This window comes from Calonectris borealis, chromosome 2 (assembly GCF_964195595.1).
Source record: "Calonectris borealis chromosome 2, bCalBor7.hap1.2, whole genome shotgun sequence".
Taxonomy (NCBI): Eukaryota; Metazoa; Chordata; class Aves; order Procellariiformes; family Procellariidae; genus Calonectris; species Calonectris borealis.
The window spans coordinates 123,741,864-123,769,799 of record NC_134313.1 but is presented as its reverse complement, the minus strand read 5'-3'; the positions used below and the strand labels follow the sequence as shown (position 1 = coordinate 123,769,799).

Here is a 27,936-nt window from a genome sequence, read left to right as displayed (position 1 = left end):
TATATTTTGGAAAAAAAGTACCAGGGCTGTAACTGGCGGGGGGGTGGGAGGGAAATCTGCTTTTCCTGTTTTGGTACAATAATGTTCATTATTTTCTTTCTTACTCCTAATGTTTGTAATGGCTAACAGCTCAAGCACTACATACTTAAAGAAACATCGTATTAATTCTCCTTGGGTTTGTCTGATGTTGGCAGGGCTGATATTCACCAAATACTAACATTTGCTTCTTTGACTCTGCAAACATTTACAGGGGTGGGAAGTGCAGTTGAGCTCAGCAGGTTTCCCTGCATGGTGTTGAGAATAAGCTTTTTATTTCTGAGGATCACGTTCTTTTATCTAGCAGGGTAGGTCCTTGGGATTGTTTGCTTAATACTGCTCAACGCCTTTTAATAAATATTATCAGTAGATGATTAACTGCTTTTTCTTTGAGGGTTTTTTGTCATTGTTTTCTCAATATTCACTCATTACTGATCTGGACAGGTATTAAATTAAAGCTCAGGAAGGCTGATGGATCCATGCTAACAGTGCTATTGTCAGGTTCTGTTCAGATAGTTTTTGTCTGATGCTCATAGTGCTGCTTGTACAGTCACGGAGGCAAAAATCACAAGCAGAGGATGTATGCAGGGCTAGTTGGCTAACAACTTTGAGTTGGTCAAGGTTTGTCCTGACAGCTGAACTTCAGAGGATGCATAGGTCAGTTATAACTTGAACATTAATTGGTGAGATTGAAACTTGAACTCTACAAGTTTGGAGAGCAACCTGTAACTTGATGCTAAATTAAATCATTCCGTATGTGTAAGGATGTGAATATCTTCAGTGCAATACACTTCTGGCACTGCTGCTCTAAACTGCTGGAAGAAATCCATCTAATCAAAACAAGCATTCACATGGTTATTAGCATGTTAGTCCCAAGACACAAAGCTTTATCAATATAAAATGAACTGAATGTGATGCTATTATTCATTCTCTTTACATTGCCTGATATTATGCAGTGAATGTAATGAGGCTTGTTGAAGAACTGCTGTTCACTGTGACGTTCCAGAAAAGATACGCATCCTAGGAGACTTGTTCACTGATCAAACATTTTAAATGAAATACAACATTAAAATAAGTGTAATGGTTTCAATCTGACCTCAGCTTTGCATGCTCACTTTAATGAGTTGCATTTCACTCTGGAAACTAGACAACTAAAAATCCTGTTTACTGGTTGCTTAGAAACTTTACAGAAACTGATCATCAGTAAGAGCATTAGACATCAAATATTTCAGTAAAAACTAAAGCTGTGAAATAAATGCATATTGTTCAGAAATGATAGATTCTGGAAATTGCCACAGAATCTTACGAAGTCCGAGAGATAAACAGATTATAAGGACATGTGTATAGATAAGAACATCCAGACTTATACTAAGAAGGATAAACTTGCTTGCTTCAGGTATACAGTATGGTTTAGGAGAACTATTTCCATACTGGCAGTGTATTAAATGTTTCCTTTCTTGGATCACCTTCTGGAATCATTCCTTACTGAACATACCAGGCCCAGGAGCATGAACTTCATGGAGTATCGGTATGATCCAATAATGGAATTATTTATTATCTTTAAGATTTTCTCTCCTATTTTTAACTCAATCTTGAATGTTTTAAAGCACAAAAATCTGAAAGCTTCTTGACAAGCTTTATAGAAATAGTATGAAAATGTGTTTTATGGCTGTATGGTAGAGTTTCTTTGAGAGTAAGAGACATTTTAAGAGCATAGTTGAGTTTAGGAGGTAATTCTGGTTAAATGAGGCTTTTCTCTAGACCTGTACAGCTATTTATTATGGGAGTATGTGGTTTTTTTAAAGTAATTCTTATCTAATTCTATACATTGAATTTTTCCATAAAAATTATTATGATTAAGTTCTTAGAAGGTATGAGGCATTTAATAGTAATTCAGCCTGAGTGAGGAAATGAATGGAACAATTTCCTAGGATGTGGAACTGTCATTGACAGATGAAGTAGAATTTTTTTCTTATAACTTAAAAAATAAGCTCCAAATAAAAATGATAATGAAGGAGCTTAAAAGATACAGAAAGGAAGATACCAGAGAGAAGGTAAAAATATAATGTATGTTTTGGTATGGTTACTGCTTCTTTTGGGGAGCTGGAAAATCCAAAGCCCGGTGAATTTTAGCCTTGGAAGTGACTGCAAGCAATCCTGGAACAGCAGCTGAGTGGCCCTGGAAATGAGTTTTCCTCAGTGACTATGCAGTAGGTTTGTGGTTTTAATGACATGGCTGACTAGTCCCAGTTAAACCCATTTCTGAGGATATAAATCAGAAAACTTTGTTTGCTCCTGCTGATAAAGCCATAGTATAGCTATAAACATGCCAGTTATTTTCTTGTCAAATACAAAAAGCCTATTATTTTAAGAGGCCTCTCTGCTTACATAAAATACAATAGAAAGCATGTATGTGGCTTCTTTAATGGTGTATATGCTGGGAGGGTTATCTCCTTTCCTTGAAGTAATTTTTCAATTCATTTGGCAAAGCAAGAAATAAATTTTGCCTTTGTTGCTAGTTTGAGTGTACCTGAATTAGCATTTGAGGAAATGACTTTTCAAGAGTATTGTAAGGTTACCTCTTTCCAAAACACGGCTGTAAAACTTAGACTTCCTGTTGAAAATGCCAGCTGGACCCAGATAAAACTTTTTCCTGAAAGAAGCCACAGGATGCTTTTTTCCTTTACCATCAGCTTCCAAAGGACATCTGACCAATGTTAAAGAAAATGGAGGAACCATCGTTTTGTGCTGAGAAACCACCAGCTTTCCTTCTGAATCCTAGCAGTAAATAAACATTTCTTACAGCTTCTCCAGCCCATACTTCTTTAGAATTATTTCTGAGCTACACACCAGCCACAAGATGAATGCTAAAATCATTTCTCTAGCTAACCGTTCATGCATAAGAGTGATACCATCAGTGAACTTCTATACATGAGCATTAACAGATGGGGTTTGATCCTTTAGGAAAACCACCAAATGAGCTCTGGGAGTCCAGAACTGAGGCAGCACAGAATGATTTGTACATTATGCTTGGCATTAAGAGTATGTATGTCTTTAGCAATTAACACAGCAGCTTTGGCAGAACCCTTTTTAGCCCCTTTTCTGAAGGAAGTGAGCTGTATCTGTCCCTCTTCCCCAGTAACTGTGGAGCTCTGGATAGAAGAGTCTCAAAGATGTGAAACACCCACACACTTAATGAAAAGAAGACTGGTAAGAGGGGAGGCATCCTGTTAAAACTGCTCTTAAGGGCAGCATTTCATCAAAGAGATCATGCAGGGGAGAACAATGAGTATTTCATACACGGGAAAAGCTCCAGTCAGTGTTGTCACCTCTCAGGTATTAAAAAACCAAACCCAAACCCTACCCCGGAGAACATATCTGAGAAAATCCTTGACTCGGATACCTGGTAGTGGTTGATTCCCTGCTGTGGCTTAGTCAGTTAACAAGTCAATCAACCAGAGGACACCAGACTGCAGGAGATCAGGCAGGATATTCCCCTAACTGTCATGGGAGAGCTATTCCCTGCCATGAAAACATATGTCTTTCTCGAGTTCACAGTTCAATCACGGCTTTCTAAATTAATTTGATTAGAGTAGGATAATAGCACCTATGCTGAGTTGCATCAAGCTATCTTTCCTTCAAATCACTGTCCTAACTGTGACCTGGCAGGATTTGTAAGTTGCTCTAAGGTCTGTGTAGGAACAGAGTACAGTTCCTCTTGTGAGGATGTTCTCGTAACAGAGCTTATCAGATGTTTGCTTGTGTAGTGCATTGTTCTTTTGCCTTACCTTTTGTTTTCCTCAAAAATGGCAACTCTGCCCAGTTTAACAGTCAAAGTCGTATCTCATAGTAACTGTTTGAGGAAGATGGTACTCACAAAGGGTGGGCCTTTAATCAAGGAGAAAAAAGCTTGCAGGCTGCTTGCAAATAGGAAATAAGGTACACCCTTCAATCAGTATTTAACCTTTAGAATAATTTAACTATTGTCAGCCCACACGCTGAAATTTTGGTTAGAGGTGCTTATAAAAGATTTTATAGAGATGAAATAGAGGTTATAGTCTTTGTGCACAGTTTACAGACAGAAGTTCTCTGTTACAGATACAGTCAGGCTGGATTACAGAAATAATTCCTCACAGCTTTAAAATCTACATTAGTTGAATCAAAATGATTGAACTTTGTTTGTAAATGTAGTCGCTATATGCCAAGCAACATTAGTGTGACTGAATCTGACATATGTTTGATACACAGTTCCTGAAATTATAGGACTACAGAAATTTTAAAGGACACATTTCATGTCCTCAAGTGACAATCTAAGACTTTTGCAAGAATCAACTCTTCCAAGTGTGAAAGATTTCAGACATCTCGTCAGCCTGGAGATGAGATACCGAGGATGCAGCTAAAGGGTTTGAATGGGACACATTACCCAGTGAAAGATCTAGCAGCTTTTGCTGAAATAGCTGGCACTTGATCTCTGCTCTGAGATTAACAGTACCTCCCACCATACACAAGGTAACCTCTAGCTGGAAATGATGCTGTCCCTTAGTGTGTGTAGGAGAGATGAGATCTATTATTGCCAATGTTGTAACAGTGATAATGCTTGTATTATGGCTGTGGTAGTCCAAGTGCTACTATGGGGTTAAAAAAAAAGGGGGGCACCTGTAGTCTGGCTTTGTTTTGCTTTTCTAGAGATTTCTGTATCTAGAGATGCATTTGGTGTAGCTGCCTGAAGTTTCATAAGCGCTCTATGGAATATGCGGGTATTACAAATGACATAGTACTTCTCTACTAGGACAACTAACTAAGAAATCTATATAGCTATTAATGAAAACTTCATTATAATGGCTTTAGACATGTTAAGTTTGTTTAATAATAGTGGTGTACTTTTTGGTATGCAAAAACTATGCACACGTTAAATTTGAGATGATACGTTAAAAGTGCTGCTTGCTTTGAATGACTAAGGTGCTATGATTTTTGTGGTTAAACAGAGGCTTGACTCATTTCTCTAATGAAACATTTTCCCTAATTTCTGCTCTTCGTTGTTCTGAAGCATTAGAAGCACTAACTGCTTGCTGTGTATCCCTGGGGTGATATGTCCAGAATCTGAAATACTTTGTGATTCTCTGGGGCTGATGGCTATTATGTTGTTTAATATTTTATGCTTAACACCGTCATGTCAAAATGATTCTTGTGTCCTAACAGTTCCTTGCAGCTCACAAATTCATTTGGAAAACTCTGTCTTCTAATAGAGATGGGTAGCTCAGGTATCCTCTTCGTCACATTAGCTTCTTCTAAGCTCATTTGGATCAATATTTGAGAGACTGCATCAGAAGAAATCCACATTTGATCTGGTTTGGCTTTATGCTAGACTTTCTACTGTAGTTGCACAGAAATTCCTGTCAGGATTGTATGAAGTTTTCCAGGGATATGCAGATTCTTCTTTTTTCCCCCGAAGTAGATTTTCTTCTTGGATTATGATCATTGGTATTGAAGCTTGCATGTTTTGCCCCTTCAGATAAATATCTTTGTTGAATTACCATTTTATGGCTGAAATATAAGCTGGGTCTCCACTGCTTTGTATCAGACATGACTAGTCAATTTTTCAAGTGTATGCTATGTCTATCTATATACACACATTTTAAGATGAGCAGGTTTTGGTATTGTCATAAGAAAACAGCAACTAATACAAACCACTTGAAGGAAGCACTATGCTAAACAAGGATCCTAATCTTAAGGTGTTGAGCTTCTGCCTTTTTCACAAAAGTGAAGAGGAGCTGTGGTCCCTTAGCATCTTGAAGAACTTATCTAGTCGCTTATGGACTGTGGCAGCTGTTGACTAATGGTTTATACGATTCTAATTCTTATTTTAAGAAGTTGAAAGCTTATTAATCTACATGTTCAATGCTTATTTATTTCTTGGAGTCTAAGTTTATGAGATAGTCTGCTGAAGAATTTTTACATCCTTGACATTTAAAATAGGTTTGTGTTACATTTCCTGAAATATTATTTTTCATTTAGGCACTTTTAGTGACATTGATACCATTTCAAGCAGATATGGTCAGGTTCTTCACTTAGGCCAGTATCATGACTGAATAGCTGCTGCTGACAACTACTGCTCGGGGAGGCGGGGAGTGGAGGGGGCTGGCTGCCACTTCCGAAATCTAGCGAAATGAAAAACAAAAACCTTAACAGAATAGGCAGTGCAATAGAAAGCTTAAAGATTAGAGAGACTAAGCTGGACTTCTACAGCATTATTTGAATAACTGGTAGAGCAGTGTATGTAAGCACAAGTATGTCCAGGACTGAAGGCCAAGAGAAAAGATTTCAAAACTAAGATATATTCCATTACTTTAGCTTTATTTGTGTACAGATGAACTCATTATTTTTAATTAAAAAATTCTCTGTCCCATCCCACTGTTTCCCCCCTTTTTAAATTGTGTATAAGTCTGCCAGATACAGATGGATTAGATTTAATTTATGGGACCTTCATGTTAGCATTTCTAATGCCAGTGAAGGACAAGAAACCCACCAAAATTTAGGTAGATTTAAAGTTCTGAGACAGTCAAACAAAACAGATGCTTGTGATTTCTGTTTTCTTAATTGAATTTCTTCAGCTGTGCCCTGTCAAACTAGATTATCACACCATCAGATGTACTGAGCATGTGTTACAATTAAGAGGTACTGGGCTCACGTGCACTCAGTAACACATGTATATATTCACATTTCTCCCCAGGAAATTAGATGGAAATATAGCAGCCCTATTTTTTACCATATTTTAAAATGAATTAGAGCAGAAAATGCTCAAGAGGCATTAAAAAATGCTAGTTGAAAATGCTTTTGAATGCTAGAAATTCCAGGACTGTCAATCCCAACAATTACAAAAATGACTTAGCCTTTCAAATTCTGATTTCTTTTCAGAGAAATTTCATTTGGCCTTTCTATTCAAGTTTTGAGATTCATGCTTTCATGCTTTTCTATGCAACTGAAAGGATTAGGAACTTTTTTCAGCGTAGGCAAACATCTTTGATACAATTGCACAGTTCCAGGAACCAGCATGTAATATCAAAGAATATGATATTAAAGCCCAGGAACTGCAAATGCTATTAACACAGCAGTATTATAGGAATCGGGCTTTTGGTTGTAGCCTTTCTCTGGTGTTCATGCCATGCCACGCCTTTTTCTTTATGGTATTTGCTTTGCATTTACAGGAAGTTTGTTATAGGCTACTACAGCCTGAGCTCAGTCCTTAGGACAAAGGGAGGAACCTGAATTAGTGATAGCAATCTTAATAGTGGTTGCCTTTCATAGTAATGTGTGGTATTTTCAATGAGGGCTAACATTAAAAAAAAAAAATATTTGCAATCATTCTATATATAGGACTCAGAAGTGCTGGCATTGCCGCTAGAAACTTTTAAACCTCAACAAATTTTATGTAGTTGCTCCTTCAATTACAGTGCTCCAAGAGGCACTGTGTTTGAGCAGGACTAATTTTACACGGAAGGACAGGATGTCATGCCACATCTATTTTAAAAGGTTGAATGGAATTACTGTCACAAATAACTAGGCTTGTTCAAAATCATGTAAACATAACAAAAAAAGAGCACAGCTTAAGGTAAGTGCTTGTGAAGCTTGTATACCTGCAGTAAACCTTAGAAAATATTTGCTAAAAAGTTCCTGTTGGGATCAGAAGCCATTGTGTGAAGGGCTGCAGAAATGTATGAAGTCACTTGTTCTTTTCTTCAAAATGGATGTACTTCTTTAAGTGGCCTAGGACTTGGGGGGGGGGGGGGAAAAGTCGTTTTCTTGTTGTCACAAACTGCACAAGAAAATGTGATTTTAAAGGTTTTGGCCAAACCTAAAATGGGTCCTAAAAATGGACCTTATTTTTTCTCACTGATTTTCAGTTTCTCTGTTACAGTTCTGCATTCTTTACTCTTCAACCCTAGAAGTAGGATCTTGATTAGACTCTGTAGGATGCCATAGCTTAATTGCTGCACAGCTTAATTTCTTCAAACCTAGCTCTCTCTTCAGATATTCCAGTGAGACTATGGCTTAGGATATAGCAGACTTTATCAACAGGAAAAACTGAAACATGAAGGTTAGCTTATGTAAAATCCTTTGTAATCTGTCCCAGAAAGTGAAAAACAGCATCAGACTGTATAGACATGTTGGAGGTGTGAGGCTGTAAACAACCAAAGATCAACTTTTCAAAAACGGAAAACAATTTGGAGTGAAAATTATGGGAGATATAAAAGACAAACTCGTAAAAGCACCTGGTTTACTGGCATCTCTAGGGAAGAAAATTCTCTAGGAGTCCTGTTCTGCAACTTCAAGAGTAGCAAAAATCAAGATTTTGATTCCTACTGCATACACACATAAGTAACTTCTAATTAATCCATGTTGCTCCTATAATGTCAGAGGCTTCCAATGATAGTTTTATTTTTTTCCCCTGGATGGATGATTTTCCACAGGTCAATGAGTGATGAATCAGAAATGTTTACAGCTTGATATCTTTTTAGTTCAGCATATTAAATAAGCCATAGATATATGGCTGGATCAATATATGATTAGATACAACCTAATGATAGATAAACTAATGATAATTATAAACATATAGATTTATGATTAAGTAAATCATAGATATGAAAGGAATCATAGAAATATGCAACGTAAGATATATTTGACGTGATATGGTAAATATTATCTCATAACAATAATATCTTAATACATCTTATAATATGATAATATTATAATCTTCTGATCTTAAATATATTATATGAAATATGTAAGATACATGATGAAGTCATGTCTCTGATTAGATATAAACAGATTCTGGGTAGTTTTCGAATAATATATAGAATCTTTAGGGTTATAATTTAAGCTGAACTTTAAATAGGAAACAAGCTTTTCACTGATCTATAACTGCCAGTGTCTGTAGTCTATAAATAGGGTTGTATCCTCAGAACTCCTCAATAGATCTGGATTACGTTGGAGGCCCTTAAAGATGGAATGGGAACTGCCTAATATTTTTACTGAAAGAGAAACTTTTTTTTTTTTCCTTCTGAATAGGCAGTTGGCATGCTGAAATTTGTACAGAATGTCCCCACTAGCCAGATGGTGGGGAGGAGGGCATACGGTACAAGTTTCAACTCTTTTTAAATTAAATCCCCCTCTGGTGCTTCTTGGCTTGTTGCAGATGCACAGAATGCAGCTGACGTTAGTCACTGATTTACTGGAAGGGAGAGAGACGGACACCTCAGGGCCCTTTTAACCCTCCCATTGCGACAGGCTGGTGGAATATACCCTCCCAATTCCTGTGATACAGCCGTAGGGTTTGTCCCTGCCATATCCACTCCTGCCAATTTCAGTTGGGGCTCTATTCAGCCTTCAGTGATGTATGGACTTGAGTATGTGATCTATTATTTAATGTAAGAGTTAGGCTAAAGATGGTGATGTTGCTGGAAAATATTCTAGCCCCTATTTCCAAGGCAGACAGGAGCCTTTTTGTGCTGCTGTGAAATGGATATTTGTTTTTTAATTCCCTTGTGCTGTAGCTTGATATTCATCAGCAGTGGTATGGGAAACACTTCTGAGCACTTGCTCCCACCTCCGCTTTGTCCTAGCACAAGCTTGTGTAGCTGGGTAGGGAACCAGGTCAGAACAACCTTGTTAAATTTGGGTATTTTTACTAAGTGTACTTCACTAAGTTTCTAAGTGTTACATAACCTGCGTGTACAGTTTTTACACTTCCCCTTGCAGCCTGATTGTTAGGGTCGATTAAGAATGCATCGGAATACAGATTTAGTCCTTCAGTTCACCACTTGGGGTTACCTTAAGGTTAGGGGTTTGTCACGCTAGAGCAGGTAGTTGCAATAGAAGCACGCTACGTTAATTGCTTCTATCACTAGCCTCTACGAGTTTTAAAAATGTGACCTCAGACCACTTTTGTTAAGACGCAAGGGAGGAAAAAATCCTCTGAATACTTGACTTTCATTCGCATACACATAGTAGTAATTCTGAAAATAAAAAGGAAAGTGGAATGTGAGCTCTCCTGTAAAACAAAAGTTTGTAATGAATTTCTCCCAACCTGAAAAGCTACCACATGCTTTCACTTGATAAAATTTTTGGCTCTGAGTCTGAATAAAATTACACAGTCCAACACAATACACTTAAGTGTTTTTATCAAACAAATTATCTTATTCTTGCCAGGAGCTGAAATCTTATAACTACGTAAACATCTGTTTACTAACTGCCAGCTCCTTACTGAGTATTACCTTCACCCCATTTTACCCACACCGATAGTCTTGAAAAAGAATTTCCAAGTGCTGAGACACTTGGCAAGATTACTTGTCTGTAATATATGCAGCATTCCTGAAATTCTTGGCACATTAGCCTTGAATCAGTTCAAACTAAAGTACTTCACTACTGCTGGTTTTTTAAACTGTTTATAGTTTCATTGTTGAAACATCGTTATTTTCCACCGCAGACAGGTTACTATAATGTAACTGAAATATTTTAAAAGTAAATGGGGTGCTCTTCTTTCCCACTTAATGAATTGCAGTAATCCTTCGGCAAGACACAAACCTTTACTAGGGAGCAGTTTTCCACCTTCTGCTATACTCGGGCCATAACACGACTGTAGCTGCAGCTGACGGTGCAGAGGCGTGGTGCCTTTGTCCGGCAGCAGACAAGCTAAGCTAAAGCTTCCAATAGTAACTTGCTTCACGGCATATTCCAATTATAGAGCACAATCTCCTTGGATGCGCCTCTTGGCTGTCTTTTACAGGCAACAGGAAACTAGCTCTTTACTTCACAAAATGAGTAGGATTGTATCTGGAAATGTGAAGCCTCAGTAGATAGGACAGAGGCACGCACTCTGAGAGCTTCCACTTTAGTGAAGTTTTTACTGGAGTAGTCAACTTTGAAAACAATCACTGAGGGTAAAACAGAAACAGCTGAAGAACTCTGTATGCCCTAAATGAAGGGAGGGGAAATCTCTATAGGAAATATGCAATTAATATTTTTAACTATTTCAAAATTGTGCAGCTGAAGGAAGAGAACGGCAGGTGAGTATGGAATATGTGGGAGAGATAGAAGGTGTCGAGAAGAAAAGTAAAGAAGATGAAATACAGGTTTGAGACAACAGTTGAGTGCTATGGTCAGCAAATGAATTCCTATCATGAAGGATAGATTAAACCAGATTTTCTTGAATCCTTTGGGAGCGTATGTTCACAACAGTTGAAGCTGATTTAAGGTTGGAGCTCCCATAGTCCTGCCACTGCCCCACACTGCCTTCCTGTACCAGTTCTAGGAGTTCAGCAGAAATGCCTTTTTTTGAGATGGGCTTTCTTCTTGGCTGGATCAGTCCCCCTGAGTCAGGTTACCAAGAGATGACGCTACCAGGGCCAGCACACAGGAAGCGCAGAACTGAGCATCAGCAAAAGGAGAATCACAAAAGCCTGATTTTATGTCAACTTAAATTGCTGTGGTGCTGCACCCCCTCTCTGAACATAAAATGTTAGTAGGCATGCTATTTAAGGATGGGATGAGAGGGTTAAATTTAATGGTGTTTTAAAAATCAGTGAAATCTAATTTAAGACTGCCATCAACTGAAGTTCCTTAATTAGCATAATTACAAAGTGTCAAGACAGGGCTGAGCTAAGGTAATTTGAAAATGTAGCTATGTTTCTTACAGCTTAACATGCTCAGATTTATAAAATGAGATGACTACTTGTTTCCTCTGGAAAAACTGTATCATTTATCTTCTTTTAAACTTAGTGAACTGATTTTATATATATATATAGATAGGGGGGTGTGTGTATATATATGTATGTATATATACATACATATATAAAAACATTCAAACTTTATGTAGAATTACCATGGATTTTCCTCTGGAGAATTCTATTCAGAGATGAGGTGATTGCTTCTATCAGCTGTCAGTTGAACAGCATGGATGGAAATGATGTGGGAAGGAAATATGCAGTACAGGCTTTACAAATGATACATGCCATTTAAAGTGTGTAAATGAGAAGCTCCAGTATCATCCCTCCTCTGTCGTGACTCCAGTCATACAAGTTATCTGTAGAGAACTGGAAAAGCACTGGTGAGTTTTTGATATCAAGATGAAAGACAACAAATAATGAGATTAAATAAAATGAAATTCCATCTTAACAGAAAGTAATTTTTTCTTTCAGAAAGGCTAATTTGTGCTCAGTCTATTGAGGGGGTGGTTTGAATTACACCTAAAGCAACATAAGCACATAGTTGAGAAGCCTGTTTTGACAGAAGCATCACATATTAACCTTTTCTGCCCCAAACTGAAGTGCTATAGAAAGCTTTGTCCATATTAAAATACTATTGATATTATGATTCAGAAAAATGTTTCTCTTATTATAATGCATAAATAAACTTCTCAAGAAATTAACAAAATTTGTAGTAGATTTCTTCAGCATAACTCAACACTGACAGAATTTAAACAAATGCATCTTTAACAGGATCCTTTAAAAGGATATGGAAGCTCACTTCAGAGCAAGTATTTCAAGTGCTGTTATGGTCTGAAAAGTGACTTCAACAGAATTTTGTATAATAGATCTCCAATCTGTGAACCATGCAGTTATAAGTATCTTTGGTTTTTTTTTTTTTTTTTTACTACTTCTGGTAGTGCTGTAGCACAAGGGAGTAGTTGAGATGAAGTTGAATTGATAGCGATCCTGAAGACTAAACCAAACTTGTTAAGCTTGCATGTAAACTTGCTGCAGGTTAAGGCCTATCTGTTTAATGCCATTAGACTGAATTCTCCCTTCTTTCTTTCCAACTGATCGATGGTACTATCTGGAATGTCACATCTATTACCTTTTAATTTTTCCAAGCCTTCCAGAGGCTCTTAATTCTTCTGAAGATGTAGAAAGGCAACTAAAAGCAACCTTTTGGGTTGCCTTTAGATTTATACAGAAGTTAAATATGCTTTTTTACAGCTGACTTTTAAAAAACAAACAAACAAACCCCAAGCAACCAAACCATTTTATCAAATCACTAGTTTTCAGCCCTGAAGGCCTAGGGGAGCACATAAAGTACTGAAAGCTGCAGTACCTATTTATGCTCCCCATACCTGTTCTACCCTCTTGGCTGTGCCAGAATAAACACTTCTGATTTGGTTTGAGAAGTCTGTATTTACTGATCTGCTGGGTTATTCTGGACATGAATCAGTTCTCACATAAACTTAGGTCAGTTGGAGGATGTGGTTCTGAGATTATCTAGTGGCTCCCTGCTGCTGAAGGCCACTTGCGGAAGGAAAGGTCTGATGTGGGCATCAACAGGAGGTGACTTAGGAGACTTCTGTAGGGAAAAGGATGGGAAGGGAGTGGGGTGTGATGGCAGGATGATAGGAACTCTTTTTTGGTGATGCAGAACACTTACGCGGTGCGCTGTGGCATATAAACCTGACAACACACCAAGGGAAGAATACCTGGGGCTGCAGGCTGCTTAAGTTGGCATTGAAGGCTCGTGAAACTCCGCTCTCCTAAATGCAAACCCATTATCAGCAGGTTCATTTGTTTTTAGAAAGTATTTTAAAGTCTGCGAACTAGAAAGAGAAAAATAGTGATCTAACAACCACTAGGATGTATTTTTTTTTCTCCAAAATCTCTCAGTATTGCATATCCTTTCAAGTACTATTTTTAAAAAAGAGATTCTAACTGTGAAGTTTAGAGATTGTTTGGCCTTTCATATTTGAATTTGTAATTGTTCTTCTAATTTGTATATGTATTTTCACTGGAATTATTCAGTTGTGGCTAGACACGTTTGCTCATTGGATATTCAGATGAGCATTTTATTGCAAGATTCTTTTACAAGATTAAAAAACGTAAACCAAATATTATTGTAATTTGTGAGTACAACTGGCTACAACTGGTTACTGTAAGCGAAGCCTTTTTTAATTTCAGACTATCTCCACAATCATATTCTAATAATGTTGCTGTGGCTTGCCAAATAATGCCTTTGCCACGCACTTTCATGAGGCTTCCTGAAGATATTAGGGCTGTCCTAATACTCTTCTGTATCAAGCTCACATTAAGGTCAGGATTTTTTAAGAAACAATATTCAGCAGCAGACAGAGATAAAACACTTTGGGCATTGTTTGTTAAACAGCCACTGTTTGTAGGTGTAGAGTATGGCAGAAACAGTAATATAACCTTCAAGGATGGATATAGTCCTGGAATAATGCAGAAGAGGCCCTTCCCAGCTGCCTAGCAGCATCACAGGCATGTATGATTGGCAGATGTACACTAATGTGAAAGATTAAGCCCTGGAGATGAAGCTTTTTAGTTCTCACTATACGGTAGGGCTTGCTTTTGACTTTCTTCTCCTCTTTTAAGACAGACAAACAAAGAATGTTTCTTAGTAGGCAGACTTTGTCACTGATATTTTGATCTCAATAGCTCCAGTTGTGAACAAGCTCAGTAATGTTCAAGAATTCCCTTCCAATCTTCTCCCCAAAACTTCTCATAGTATAGTGTAAAGAAGTCCAAATATGTTGTGGGTGTAAACAGTATTAGGACCTACAGGCTTTGAGTTTTTTCCTTCATGAAGATATTTACATAAGTTTTTCATATTTAATGGTAACAACTGATATTGAAAGCAAGAGCTACCTGTTTTAACAAAGTAACTAAATGTTTTTCCTAATGAGTTATTGTGTGTCAGTTTTGTGAGGCATCATAACTAGCATCACAAGTAGCTCGAGGTGGTTCTTTGCTTGCCTTACAAACAAGTTAACAGATGCAGTATCTTGGAGAAGAGTCACTGCCACAATGACAGTGCTACCTACTTATAGTGGGATACTTCATGGAGTAACCACGGAGATATTCAAGTAACATGGCAACTATATGGGATAGTCTGAAATTATGCATTAGGTATTCTCAAACAATTAACCTGTTTGTTGTCATCTTTTTTTCCTAAATGCAAATATCTAGGGCCTGTAATTTAAATAAGCACTTGTAAGTCGTCTTTACCTCTCACAATATACTGCCAAATTTATATTATTTTAGCACTCAAACAAATTTACCTTCAAGAGCTTCAAAAGAGGAAAGTATGCTCTTTAACTTCACCTTGTTTAGCTGAGAAGATTCAATTAAAATGTTTAAAATTTAGTTCTGTTAAATGCTTCTTATGAACTGACAAAGACTGATTTTGGTTTCTTCTGCTGCCTAAGAAAAACAAAGCCAAGGTGACAGGTCGTTAATCATGAGATGTCAATGCAATTGTATTTCTTGGACCATGTTGTCATGCTCCTTTAGAAACGGGGTGTAAAGCCTACAATTAGCATGTCTCCATTAGATTTTGACCTTGAAAGTCAAGAGGCATTTTGTTCTTACTAGTGCTGCGCATCATACCTTAAATATAAAATTTATTATCTCAGTGGAAATTACTTTTATTTAAAAACTTCCCCAGCCTTGGAGGTCAGCATTGGAACTGTAGTTCCAAAATCTTTTGGTGTCTAGGTAAACATAATTGCATTGGTAAAGCATTTTTTTTTTCCACAGTACTTAACTAGTGATAAGGGTTGGTGGTTACATAATTGGTAGCTAAAAGCAGGTTTTAAAAGTAGTCACTTGAAGCGTTCAAGATTTTGTATTGAGTCTTTTTTTATTTTGGCTAACATTTGAAGGAACATGATAATTTGTCTGGTGATTCGAAACTAACTAGACTGCAAGTCTAGCCTGGGTATACTGTAACCCTAAAAACCGGCAGCTACTCCATGTGCGTGACACTCGTTTTCATCCAAGTACTGCTTCGGAGGCACGCAGCACGGAGGGCGGCATAGAAAAACTCCGAAGCGAGTGGGTGTTACGCGATTGTTTTCCCACGGCCAGCCCAGGGCACGGCGTTTGGCTCTCAGTCCTGGCACAGGGGCCCGCGGGGCCGAGGGCCCGGGCCGGGCTCCTCCGCTTGGCGGCGGCAGGCCCTCACGCAGAGCCCAGGGACGGCAGCGGTGTTCCCCGCTCTCCAGCTGCCGCTCGCTGTTCAGGCCGCTTAACACCGCTCATGGCTCCATCTTCCTTATGGTAACGTGCTTTTTCTGCCCGGGCAGGGAGGTGAGGAGACCTCGCCGCGGAGGTGGGCACCGGGGGCGTAGGCCTCCACGCCGGGGGCACCTCTGGAGCTCCCAACGGCGGCTGGGGCTGCGTTTCTTTTCGCGGCTCGCCGCACTGTAGCGGAGCTCCCGCAGCCTCCGAGGCCCCTCGCGCCGTGGCTGACGCCGGCCTCGCCGCCGGGCGGGAGGATATAACGGGCGCCCCCTCAGCGGGGAGCGGGCGCCCCCCATCTTGGGGCGCAGGCGTCCGTGCCCGCGCGGGGGGGAGGGGGATCCGCCCGCCCTTCCGCCGTCGCGCCCCGCCCCGTCCGCTGCCTCTCCCCTCCCCCGCCGCCCGCGGAAGTGAGCGGAGCGGAGCGGGGATGCGGCTGTGCCGCCGCCGCTGCTGCCGCCCCGAGCTACGGAGGTGAGAGGCGCGGCGAGGCGGCAGGGACGAGGCGGCGGTGAGGGAGCTGCCGCTTGCGCCTCTTTCCCCCTCCACACCACCACCACCACCACCCTGCTTCCCGCGGCGGCCTGCGCCACAGGGTGAGCGGGCGGGGCCGGGGCGGCTGAGGGAGCCGCGGCGGGGGCTGCGGGGCGGGGGTCGCCGAGCTTCAGGGAGCCTCCGCTTTCCTTCCCTCCGCCAGCTCCCCTTCCGCCTGGCGCTGAGGAGACGGGGCGCGGGCAGGGCGGCGGCGGGAGGTGTTACTTGGGGTGAGGGTTTATTTTTAGGTGCGGGGCGTTCATTCCCTGCGGAGCCCCTCCCCGGGCGGGACGAGGCTGTTCGCGGCGCTTGTGGCGAGGGGGGAGCGGCGGCGCTGCTCTGTGCTGCTGTAGCTGCTGGACGACTGATCCTAATCCTTGGTGGCCTCTGACAGCTCTGCGGGCTCCCTGGGTGCGTGTGCCTGCTCCGCGCTGGCGTGAACGGAAAGGCGGTGGAGACCTATAGGGTTCGGCTGTTGGGTGTTTTTTATTTTTTTTTTCCTCTTTTAGCGCTGGTTTCTCTTGCAGATGTTGCTGCAGGTGGGGGCAGAGGGAGCAGTGTGATTGCCTGGGATCTTGGGGCATCTCTCTCTTCACCTTTCAGCTCCCGCTCCAGTGCTGCTGTTGCTAAAGACTTTTGTAACTATCGACTCAAGTACAATTTTCGATGGAAAATGAAGGTAAAGGTCTCATCAGAGTCACTGACTTCATTGGAGCTAAGAGGATTTTTGCATGCAATTTGGTGACAACTCCTACTGGTGCGTGTGTATGTTTTACTGTTCCAGGGGTTTGCAGGGTTGCTCTCGTGTGTTAATCTCGTGGTAGGAATTTTGATCTGCATTTTGTAGTTTAAGAATTGTAGGACCATCGTTTCTCGTTATTTGTACTGCTGCTTGTTGAACTAATCAGACAGATTTTATTCTCTGTTGACAGATATTCAAAACATCTATTGAGTGTTTTAGTGCTCTCTGCATTTGGAATATAAATCTTGTTTTATTTAGATAGGGTCTTCTGAGCATTAGTTGCTTGGTATTTGCTCTAGATTATATGCTTTTGTTAAATTTTATCTTTCAGGGTGAAATTCAGAAGCATTAGTTGCATTTTGTGTTGAAATATTTTTGTGCATACTCTGTGTTCTTAAAAATGACTTAATTTTGCTCTCTTGGACAGTATTTAATTAAAAAGTGGCACTGAAGTTTCGTGTTCTATCACTTGAAAGGTCTGGTATGAAGTTGTAAACTCTATGTATTCAAAGAAGTTGCTCTATTATGCTTTCTCCTTCTTGTCTAGTTTGGGAATTACTTAATCCAGGGAGTTATTTCAGTTTTTCCATGTTGGGCTTCAGTTTATGTTCTGGGAACCTTGAAAGCCCTTTTGCATTGGTGATAGTGACTGTGAGCTTCACTGATTTTTTGTTTCCTTTTTTTCCCCCCCCTTTTTTTTTCCTTTTTTTCTTTTTCCTTTTTTTTTTCTTTTTTTTTTCCTTTCTATTTGACGCTGGGTGTTGAAAATCTCTGAAATGTATTATTTTTATTACTCTCTCTATAAGAAAAGAACTGTTTTCCCCTGCCCCTTTTATGTCATCAGTAGTCTTTGAAGATATTAGATGGATCTTTTTAGGTGGCTACTGGATTTCCTTTGCTATAGGATGTTATGTGAGACATAGGAGCTGCTTTTCCTCCCACCCCATTCTGAAAAGAGAGGTGCTTTTTTAATAGTTTACTTGAATGAATAACTGGATTGAGTTTGTGGTGTAGACTAACTAAATTATTTTCTATGGTTGGATATTGTTCTGTTTTGAAATACGATTGTCTTCCATGACTGGAAAGTTGTTGTAATTGTGAAGTCCAACCTATGTTGAAAACTAGGTAGGTTATTATAATCTGGCACTTCAGAACTCTTTTCTAACTTTAAAATAATGTTAGAATTTTCGTAATTCTATTGATCATGTCTTCCAACTGAATATTTGTAATGAAGAGCATGGAGCTTGCCAGGTAGAAGGAATTTTGGAGTGTTGGGGATTGTCTCTAGAAGATTGATCTTTGTTTTGGGAGGCTAGATAGCTGATAGAAGTAGTGTCAGTGCCTTGCATTTCAGTCACTGCGTTATGAGTAAAAGAGTTTAGAATGGGCAGTACTGGGGATGGGGGAAACAAAGCGGATATAATGCCATTGAATAGAAATGCACTTAGGGAGGAAAAAAAAAAGTAGCTGTCTGACATTTGTGTGCCAAAACCAAAATGGCAAGAAGACTTTTAATGCCTTTTAGTTCTGCTACCAAATAAATATATCATAGATGTAGTTTATAATCAAGTTGCGTGATTGATAGTATGGTCCATTCTAATTCTTCTGAATGCTGGTAGCACAAAGATGGCATTTCTTAAGTTTCTTATAGAATAAATAAATTAAGTTTGTATGATAGAAGTAACTTATAGAAAAAAAAAGCTTTATCTAGGGGAAAAATAAAAGATGATCAGATGTGTATTTCAAAGGCAGAAATAAATGCTATGGTTTGTTGGGGGCTTCCAAAATGGAGTAGGTTTCTCAGGGTAGGAGGAAAGCTAAACTTCAGTATGAATAAAAAGGCTGAGTTGGTTCTCTTAACATTTGAATTACTTCCTCTCCACTCTTTCCATTCCCTCACCCCCCCATCTCATAATTGAGTGTCCAGACAGGCACATATATTTACAACCATCTACTGTCTGTTTTGGTGTTCTTGGTAATTCTGAGCTCTTCTTTTTCTATCCATTTGATATTTTGAGACAGCTAGACACCAGTGGCTTTCTTATTGGAACTTTTCAGCACTCTTGAGAGGATCCTTAATGTATTTTTTCCAGGAGACAGTTGAAGAATCTTTGTAATCTTGTAGAACAAAGATTACAGTTAGAATATCTTTAAACTTTTTTTTTGTTTTGCAAGTTTGTGTTTGAAAGGTCTCTTTAGTTTGGATATTGAGCAAGAGATGGCAGATTTCTTCCCCCTGTATTTGGATGAATATTCAAGATTGGGAAGTGATAAGATGGTTTGGAAAACTGATGTTTTCCTGTGTTCAGTTCTCATAAGCAGTATTGTATGTTTACTCTAAGCTAGTTAATGTTTTGTCCCGAGACTTCGTGTTCCTGTCTCTTGTGTTGGGATGATTAAACTTCTGCAAAAATTCATGTGTCTTATGGTAATGAGGAAGAGAGAATTTCCCATCATAGGAAGACTTCTGCTTAGCTCAATAAAACTATGACTTAGAGGAATGATGTTTGTATTTCTGTTTGGAAAGATAGAATTTTGTGACTTCTTTCCGTAAGCGGAGCTTTTTCTTAAACTTTAGGCAGTCAAGAGAACTTGCAGCTGTTTAGACAAAACATAACTGAATGCAAACTAGGCTTTGTAGTTTTTGGATCTCTCCATTGATGTCTTTGGGATGTTTTTAAGTAATTTTCTATAATTGTGGTCTGAATTTTTTTTTCTTTCTTTTATTGCCGTCTTTTAGACTGTGACAGGTTCTTTGTTCTACTGAAGATTGTCTTGTAGAAGACTGCCTTTTAGTAGAAAAATAAAGAATACAGTTTAGGTTACATCAACTTTGAGCTTCTCTGCTCTGAGGTCAGACTATGATTACAAATACAAATTGTTAAGTAGGAGTACTGTTTTGTTACCATTTGTTTTCAGATCATTAAGTGCCTAACCGAAGAGGTCAGAGTAACATTTTCCCACCTGTAAACCAAAAAGACTTTACCAAAATTATGTAGAAGGTTGGTACAAAAACTCAGACCAGACTTACTGTAAGTAATAAGAAGATCATGTGGTGATTCTGAAATCCTCCTTAATCTTCATTGTTTTGAGTCCTGGTTAATTTCAGCTAATCTTCAAAGACAACTGTTAATTTCAGCCTATAGTCTGTCAGTAGTAATTTCAGGATAATTTTGATAATTGGATGAATGATGAGGTATAAGTCAAGATTTTTTTTTTTTAAAGATGCTTTAGTTCTTCACATAATCCTGAGATAACAAATGAATCCGTTTTGTTTGTCTGTGCTTGAATTGTAGATGAATTTCCTAATGAGTTTCATGGGTGTTTTTCTTAAATGGTGAAAGTGGGCTTAGTTGCTAAACTAACAGATGGAAGATCAGTGAATAGATTTTGTTTTTTGGGGGCAGTGAGTTAGCACCCTGTACTAGCTCATCATGGATTAGGCAGCTGTACGTACTGACGAAGGGGTGGAGCGTGCGTACATGCAACTGAAAACAGAGGGGGAAGGGATGCCTGTGGCAGCAGTGACTTGAAAACAATTTAAATTGTTCCAGAGTGGCATCATCAGTTGTTTTATGAAAGTAATATCCAAAATAGCGAGAATGAGATTTGTGATGGAAAATGTTAGAAATTCTGAAATGGACTTGGTGTTATCACAGCAGTTCACGTTCCTTTTGACAAGTAGATGATTTCTTAATAAACTAATAGGTGAAACAAGAATTTTAATATTCATTGATTGCTGTTTCTTATCATCTGCAGCTTGCAGGAAATTAGAACCCAATACTTTATACTTATGTTGGCAAAAATAAGTCAATCTTTTCTGTTTAACTTGGAGGATAAGGTGAGAGAAGAGATTTTTTTTTCTCTTTTTTTTTTTTTTAGAAAGTGGAGAGTCTTCACTAAAGACAAGTTCTAGTAGTTATCTTCCTATCTTTTAACAGTGCTTTGATAACTTAAATAACTGATAAGTTAACATAGCACTTATCTTGCATTAAAAACATAGATTTCCTTTTTAATTGAACAGTCAGTGTCATCTTTTAATTTGTTGTTTGACTGGTTGATGGAGCATTAGATAGTTTTAGTCTTTCCTTTCCCCTTTTTTTCCTGTGCAGATAAATCGGAAATGTTAATCTATAAAAAACTAGAAGTGATTTAACATGGAATCTGCTTGAGCTCAGACATCGCAGAACGTATGTTTATTATTTTGCCAGCTTTGTAACCCCTTTACATGGGGAGTTTATGGCATAATCTCTTCTTAGTGAGTCAGGAAAAACAGTGGTGTAAGGAAAATGCAGACAATTCTTAGGGTAGCTAATTTAACAAAAGAGAAACAAACGTTTTCAGTGGCTCTTTTTGGTGAAGAGTTTGACAAGTATGTGGTGATCTTGGGATGCTTTTCTATAGGACTGAATGAATTGGTCTCATTAGTGCTGAAAGAAGATCCTACTCTCAGCTGTGTTCCTGCCATATGTGTTGTGTTGGCTGTCATGGTTGTTGAGTTTGTCTGGCTTGCTAGCTTGGCAGAACGTTAGCCCAGCCCTTCTTTCCCCTTGCCCTCTGTTGGACAGCTTTCTGTTGAATTAGTAAGTTGAATGGGCTCATGAAGCATCCAGTTAATGTCAAAAACAGTGAGGGACAAAACAGTGAGACCTCCTCCTTTTAGCATAAGCAGACCATTGGCTTGACTCACTTCTTTATGTAGTCGTTGCTTCAGTTCAGTGTAAATTCACCCATAGATCACAGTGGAATTTTGCAAGAATGCAATAAGTTAATACGTAGATTTTAGTTGCAAGACCTGATTTTGAATTGGTGAAAGAGTTCAGGTGATACCTAATGGACTGGGTAGTAAAATTGGCATTTACAGTGTGGTTTGTAGAAGCTAGAAGGAATGATAAAGTTACAATTCAGAGAAGAGAAGGAAAATAAAATAATCAAGGTATAAATTTGGGACAAGCATCTGTTTCTAGTTATTTGTTTTATAAACATTCTACTCTAAACAATTAGAAGGGGTAAAATGGATAACGGGTTAGCAGATGCAACCTACAGAATCTTTTACAAAGGCTTTTAAACTATTTTTAAGTCATAAATTTTATGCAGCACTTTTTTCTGCATACATAATTAACAAAAAAAAGCTTAGTGAATGCAATGCTGCTGCTTTCTTGATACTAATTATGAGAAAGCTTATTACCATAAGTAGAGTAATTATGCAGTGAGTTATGTTTGCATTTAAATTGGTACTGACATTAGCTTGGTCCCAAGAACTGTTGTAAACAGTAAGTTCAGGATTTTTTTAATTAAAATTTTATTTTGTCATATTATGAAGTAACTGATAGCTGTCAAGGATATAATCAATGATTGGATCTTGGAGCTTCATTCATTTTTTTAAACAAATAAATACTGAGCAAATATTTCTTTTGGTGTTTTTGCTTAATACAATTATATGGCAACTAAAGTCTGCACGTGTCATGGATACCGTAGTAGTATATCACAGTATATAATGCTAAAATTCTTATTAGTGTTTGCTGTTCAAGTGCTGTACTTCATTTTGAGAAGCTCAGCACTTCCAAGTGTTATGAGGTAGAAGCAGACTATTGGAGAGGAGCCATATGATCTTATTTCTAAGCTTAAATGTTCTCTTCTAGGAAGTTAGCAACTGTCTAGCAAGATAAATGACTGATATTTACGCCCAAAGTCTTTTCGCCTTCAACTTCTAAAAGGCTTCATGTGAATCAGGATTTAAGCAGAGGCGCATGCTATTTGGAGTCAAGTGAGATATGGCCATCAGTGCTCTCTTCCTTGGGTGATGAGTTTCTGAACTGACCCAGTGCTATTATACATAAACTTTGCTTTCATCAAGGCATTTGCATTGATTTGATCATCTTAGTGTGTGCTTAGGATTCTGTATCTTTTTGTTCTTCTGATTAATAAGTAATGACAAATGTATGAAATGTTCAAGCAGACTTCTCCGGTGTTCAAGGAGTTTTTTTGAACAGGAAGAATCAAAGCTGGTAATTCTGATGCCACCTCAAGGCTTTCAGCAACAAGGCTTTAAATTCATCATAGTACATCCTCCAGAGTATACAGAAATGCTCTAAATGGTAAATCTTTTGTAGCCATTGAAACAAAGTTTGAATGTTTGGCATTCTTAAGTTTCAACTGTATACTACATAAATGGGCTAAAGGAAGGTAAGGTGGTTTGGACAGATGTGGTGTTGAGGGTTTAGTCTGAATTTTGGTTACTCCTACAATCTACAGCACTGCAGTCAGGTTAAGGTATCATTGTTTTTGTGGTATATTTTCTGTAGCTAGAGAGGGGGCAGTTGTCATTCACGAGGGTTGCAAGATAACCACATGGAATATACTATGATTACAGAAAATTGCTCAGCTTTACTGTTGTGCTGGTAGCCTCAGTTGAACTAGATGTTCTACTTTCTTTTCTATTTTTTAAATTAAAGAAGACATGGTGAAAATCCTGAAAGAGTTAAGATTCATTTCAGGTTGTAGAGACATGTTTCTCGGAAGTGTTTTTTTAAGAAGATATTTTTAGTACTTAAGTATTTTTAGTACTTGAGAATAGTTCTTGAGCTTTATAGACTACTGTAGAGTTAATAAGTTGGATGTTAAATGGAGCATTGTACTCTTTATTACATTGCCTGGAGTAGATGGGGTTGGGGATAGGTCTCTCTCAAATATTTTACAACTTTTAAGACTGGGCAAGCCTTGAGATTCAAGACGGTCAGTGCCAGTATTGAGATTTCTGTTTCTTGGTTGGTCAGAAATGTGGAAGTGTTGTGTACCAAAGGGTATAGTTCTGCATTATGGCTGGTGGTTGGCCATAGTGAAAGTCCTAAGCACTGCTGAAATAGTACTCAAATACAAGGCAGTTTTTTTCAGGCTCATGGGGCAGCTTAGCAGGTTGTTCTCATAATTTGGGTATTTATATTTCTTTGGTTAATGGGTGGTGTCTGTGCCAGGCTCAGTATTGCCCTTTTTTTGTTAAGTCTTACAGAATAACACACAGTAGCAAGGGGCTGAAACTATGTGACCTCCCAGGATAGAAATTACTCTGCAAGGAGAACTCATTAATGCAAATTAGTGTTTCTCTCTCCTTCTGGCTTTTTTAAAGACAGAACTTTTCTGTGTGCACTTCCTTTGATGTGGGGACTCCTAGTAAAATGTTTAAACTAAAATAGTGTTGAATAGGAACAAATTTCTTTGAATATTAAAATACAGGGCTGCTGCAGCTGTTTCCCCAGGAGTGAAAAATCATCACACTTTTCCAAACGAGTCCATTCAAATAAAGATGGTAACTTCAAAGCTTTCAAAAAAGTATTTCTTCTCCTGAGCAAAGAGTGCAAACAGTAGAAAACAAGTGGCTCATTAGTCTGCAGACTTCAACCTTTTGGGGGTGGGGACAGCTCTTTGCAGTGGCAAGTAAAATACTCTTTTTGCAAATTGGTTGTGGATGTTTGTGTTGAATGAGTGTTGGCACTTTACTTGTTTCTCTAAGAAAGCAGCATTATTTCCCATAAAAGTGTTTGTCAGGGTATAATACTCTCTGACCAGGTTCTTTTAGATAATCCATGTATGGAGGATGTAATGTTTAATATAAAGTATGTGTAATTGAAGATATTTGATGGTACATGGGATTTCTGATTTAGTTAGGATGATACATTTGTACTATGTTTTACGTTTATTTTGTAAGTTACACTTAGCAAAATACAGAAATTGCAATGCACAGGTCAATCGCAATACCAATGTGATTCCCATTACCAGTCTTTATAATATGCTCACCGTCATGATGCTGCACATGCCCAGTCAATGGAAAGGAATATGTGGGTTGAAACCAGCTCAAGCCTGTTGCGCTCTCTGAAATATTGTTGGTTGTTCAGTGCATATGTTGGGCTGAGCCACATATACATATACATCGCCCCCGTGCTGGTCTGGCTAACTCAGACATTCACACTCTTTTGATGAAATTGGGGAGAAACATTTATACCACCAGTTGATCCACTCAACTGACATAATTGTTTATCCAAAGCAAAGGCCACTCTCCAGTCCCCATTGAGTTGAGGTAAAGTTAACCTCTTTGCAACAGCTGTGGTTAGTCACACCCTGCGTTTTTTCCTGAGCTTCATGGGCACGTTGCCCTTGCCCATCTCCTCTGAGCCTTCTGTTATAGGGTCAGTCACGGTATTTGAGTATTTTTCATTTCTAAATTTACAGGGTTTTGAGACTCATTAGAGAAATTGCTAGTTGACAATACAGGAAGTAATTGGTCTTCGTGATTTAATCATGTATGAGGTACAAACAACTATATCAGTGCAGTCTGTATAGATGAAGCCTTCCTGAATATAACTTCCAATTTTCCGCACATCATTAAAAAATTAGTTCAAAAGCCAAGAATAAGACATCAAACAATGGAATTTACTTAATCAAGATAAGTTTGTAGCTTGTCTGCATTTATAGTTTGTGAACTTGGTTGCACTGATTTTTATTTATTTTATTAAATTTGTATCCACCACACTCGGCTACTTCCATCTGCTTCGTTAGCTTAATTGGTGAATTTCTCTGGAGGTTTAATTTCTCTTACGATCTGGCAGAATTTCACAGAGGAAGTTGCATCATAGTCACAACCATGTTGGGTATTGCTTGTTCCAGAATGGTCTGAGGGCTCTTCGTGTGCTTTTCTCCACCTTGCCTCCACTTCTGGAATCCTGCTGCGCATCCAGGGTTTGCTTCTGGGTGTGCAGTTGGCCTAGGACTTACTGTTACTATTGAGCGTGCCTAATGTTTTTTTTTGTGCTTGGATTTTTGCTGTGTCTTGTCATCACGTGGTCATTGTTCTGGGGCTGGGACCTGTATTGAGGCTTTAGGAGCGCCTTGCCTTCTAGACAAATGGGGAAGGCAAAGATGGCAGAAACATCTAGTGAAATAAATATTTTTAAGGTCATTGCTAGAAAATGACTCTGGAATCACAGTCATGATGCTGAGCAATGACCTATTTAAATGGAGAGTTTGAAGATGGACAATAAGATGGTTAAAGATCTCTAGCCGTTGTGTCCTAATGAGTAGGAAAAGACTTTGCACTCATGCTTCACATCTGACAGAACTGACAGAAAGGAGGATTACTTCCATTTTGGGTAGATCTTTTCCTTAAAGATACCTTTCACAGCTTTCACAGCAAAGAGTCTTTGCCTAGTGGCAACCATTTCCAAAATCCATGTGCACACACATGGAGACTCAGGCCTCTGTGCCTATTGACATCTAGTTGATCTCTGGCCCTGTGTACTTTCAGGATGCCAGACAGTGCAGAAGAGGTAAGCACTTGGTACTTTATTATGTTACTGTGTGCACTGATGTCTGCAGTAGTTGATCTATCTGTTGTTACACCTCTGCACCTGCCATCCTGGCTGCGAATTGTACAGAACTGGAGAAGAACATGCTTAGTAGGATCTGAGCTTTCTAAACCTTTTAGTATACATCCCATATACTTTGATCATACAGAAAATTCAGGAAATGAGAAGCTTGTAAGTTTTAATCTGTTTTGTGTTCACTGAAACAACTTTTCATTATGTTGTTGAACACTATCATTTTTTTCAGTGTGGGCAAGGTAGATAAAAAATAAAAGCTAATTCTTATGGTGGGTGAGGAAGTGCTTATTCTTTCGGGATCCCAATAAGAAAGGCACAAACACTTGCAAGGCAGATCACTATTAATAACTCAGAAAAGGTGATGGCAAGGTATAAAATCATATGTCCTGTCTGATGCTGGGAACCCTGAGATGATAGGGCTTTGGTGGATCTCTGGTCAGGGCATGGCACACTGTAGATCTTGTCTGCTCTGTGTTCACTAGTACTCTTACGGGGCTTTGCTCAAGTACAGGTTCTTCAGTCTCTGATAGCACTTGGGTCTGGAATGTGGGCTTTGGAGTGTCCCTTGAACAACATGCTGTAATATCCTTATCTCATTAATAAAGCTGCAGTTCCTGAGCAGGTGCATGTAATATTTCAAGTGGAAAAGACAACGTACTGTACATATACTTAAGGTTAAATGCACATTGATTAATTACACATTGATTATGTATGCATTCATTAGTTTTACTATTGATTAGACACAGCATGATTCAATAGCAATTGCATGGTATCTGCGATACAGAGGCATATACCTGGATGTGGGTCACTAACTGCTCGTACAATAATAGTCTTACAGGTTGATTTACTACAAACAAGTGAAAAGGTCTTTGTAGTACTTGAGTTGGCTTGAAAGGGGTTCACTTTTACAGGGACTGATGGGGTAGATTCAAACTGACCAAATCAGCTGTTCAGATGAGTGGGAAGATTCAGAAGAAAGTGATAGGTATGGTTAAGAGGCAAATGTTGGAAAGCATGCAGAGTCAATGCTTCCAGTCATCTTTTTACATTTCCAGTTGTGCTACAGTGTTTCCCAAGAATGGGCTCTACTAACCTGCAGTTTGCCAGTGAGACTTGTGTGGTAGGGTAAACAGTTCTTTCCGAGAGTAGAGTGCCCAAATCCAGATGCATTCTTGTCTCTCAGGTTTCGGAAGGAACTTCTCAAAGAAAGAATCAGCATTTCTCTTTAATT

General features: G+C 38.9%; 1 protein-coding gene across 8 annotated transcripts in view; it reads left to right on the top strand.

Moving 5' to 3' along the window:
• Positions 1-16,440: 16,440 nt before the first annotated feature.
• Positions 16,441-27,936, top strand: part of ATP2C1 (ATPase secretory pathway Ca2+ transporting 1) — a 51,882-nt gene continuing 40,386 nt past the window's right edge. Inside the window, exons 1-2 of one of the 8 annotated variants that reach the window (XM_075143286.1) lie at positions 16,441-16,529; positions 17,117-17,346. Coding sequence is in view for 5 of the 8 variants with exons in the window: in XM_075143291.1 (XP_074999392.1) it covers positions 17,263-17,268 (6 nt within the window). In the remaining 3 variants the exon portion in view is untranslated. Of the gene's footprint in view, positions 16,652-17,098; positions 17,347-27,936 lie in introns of all 8 variants that reach the window. The other 7 variants (XM_075143291.1, XM_075143284.1, XM_075143285.1 and 4 more) reach the window with 7 other exon arrangements.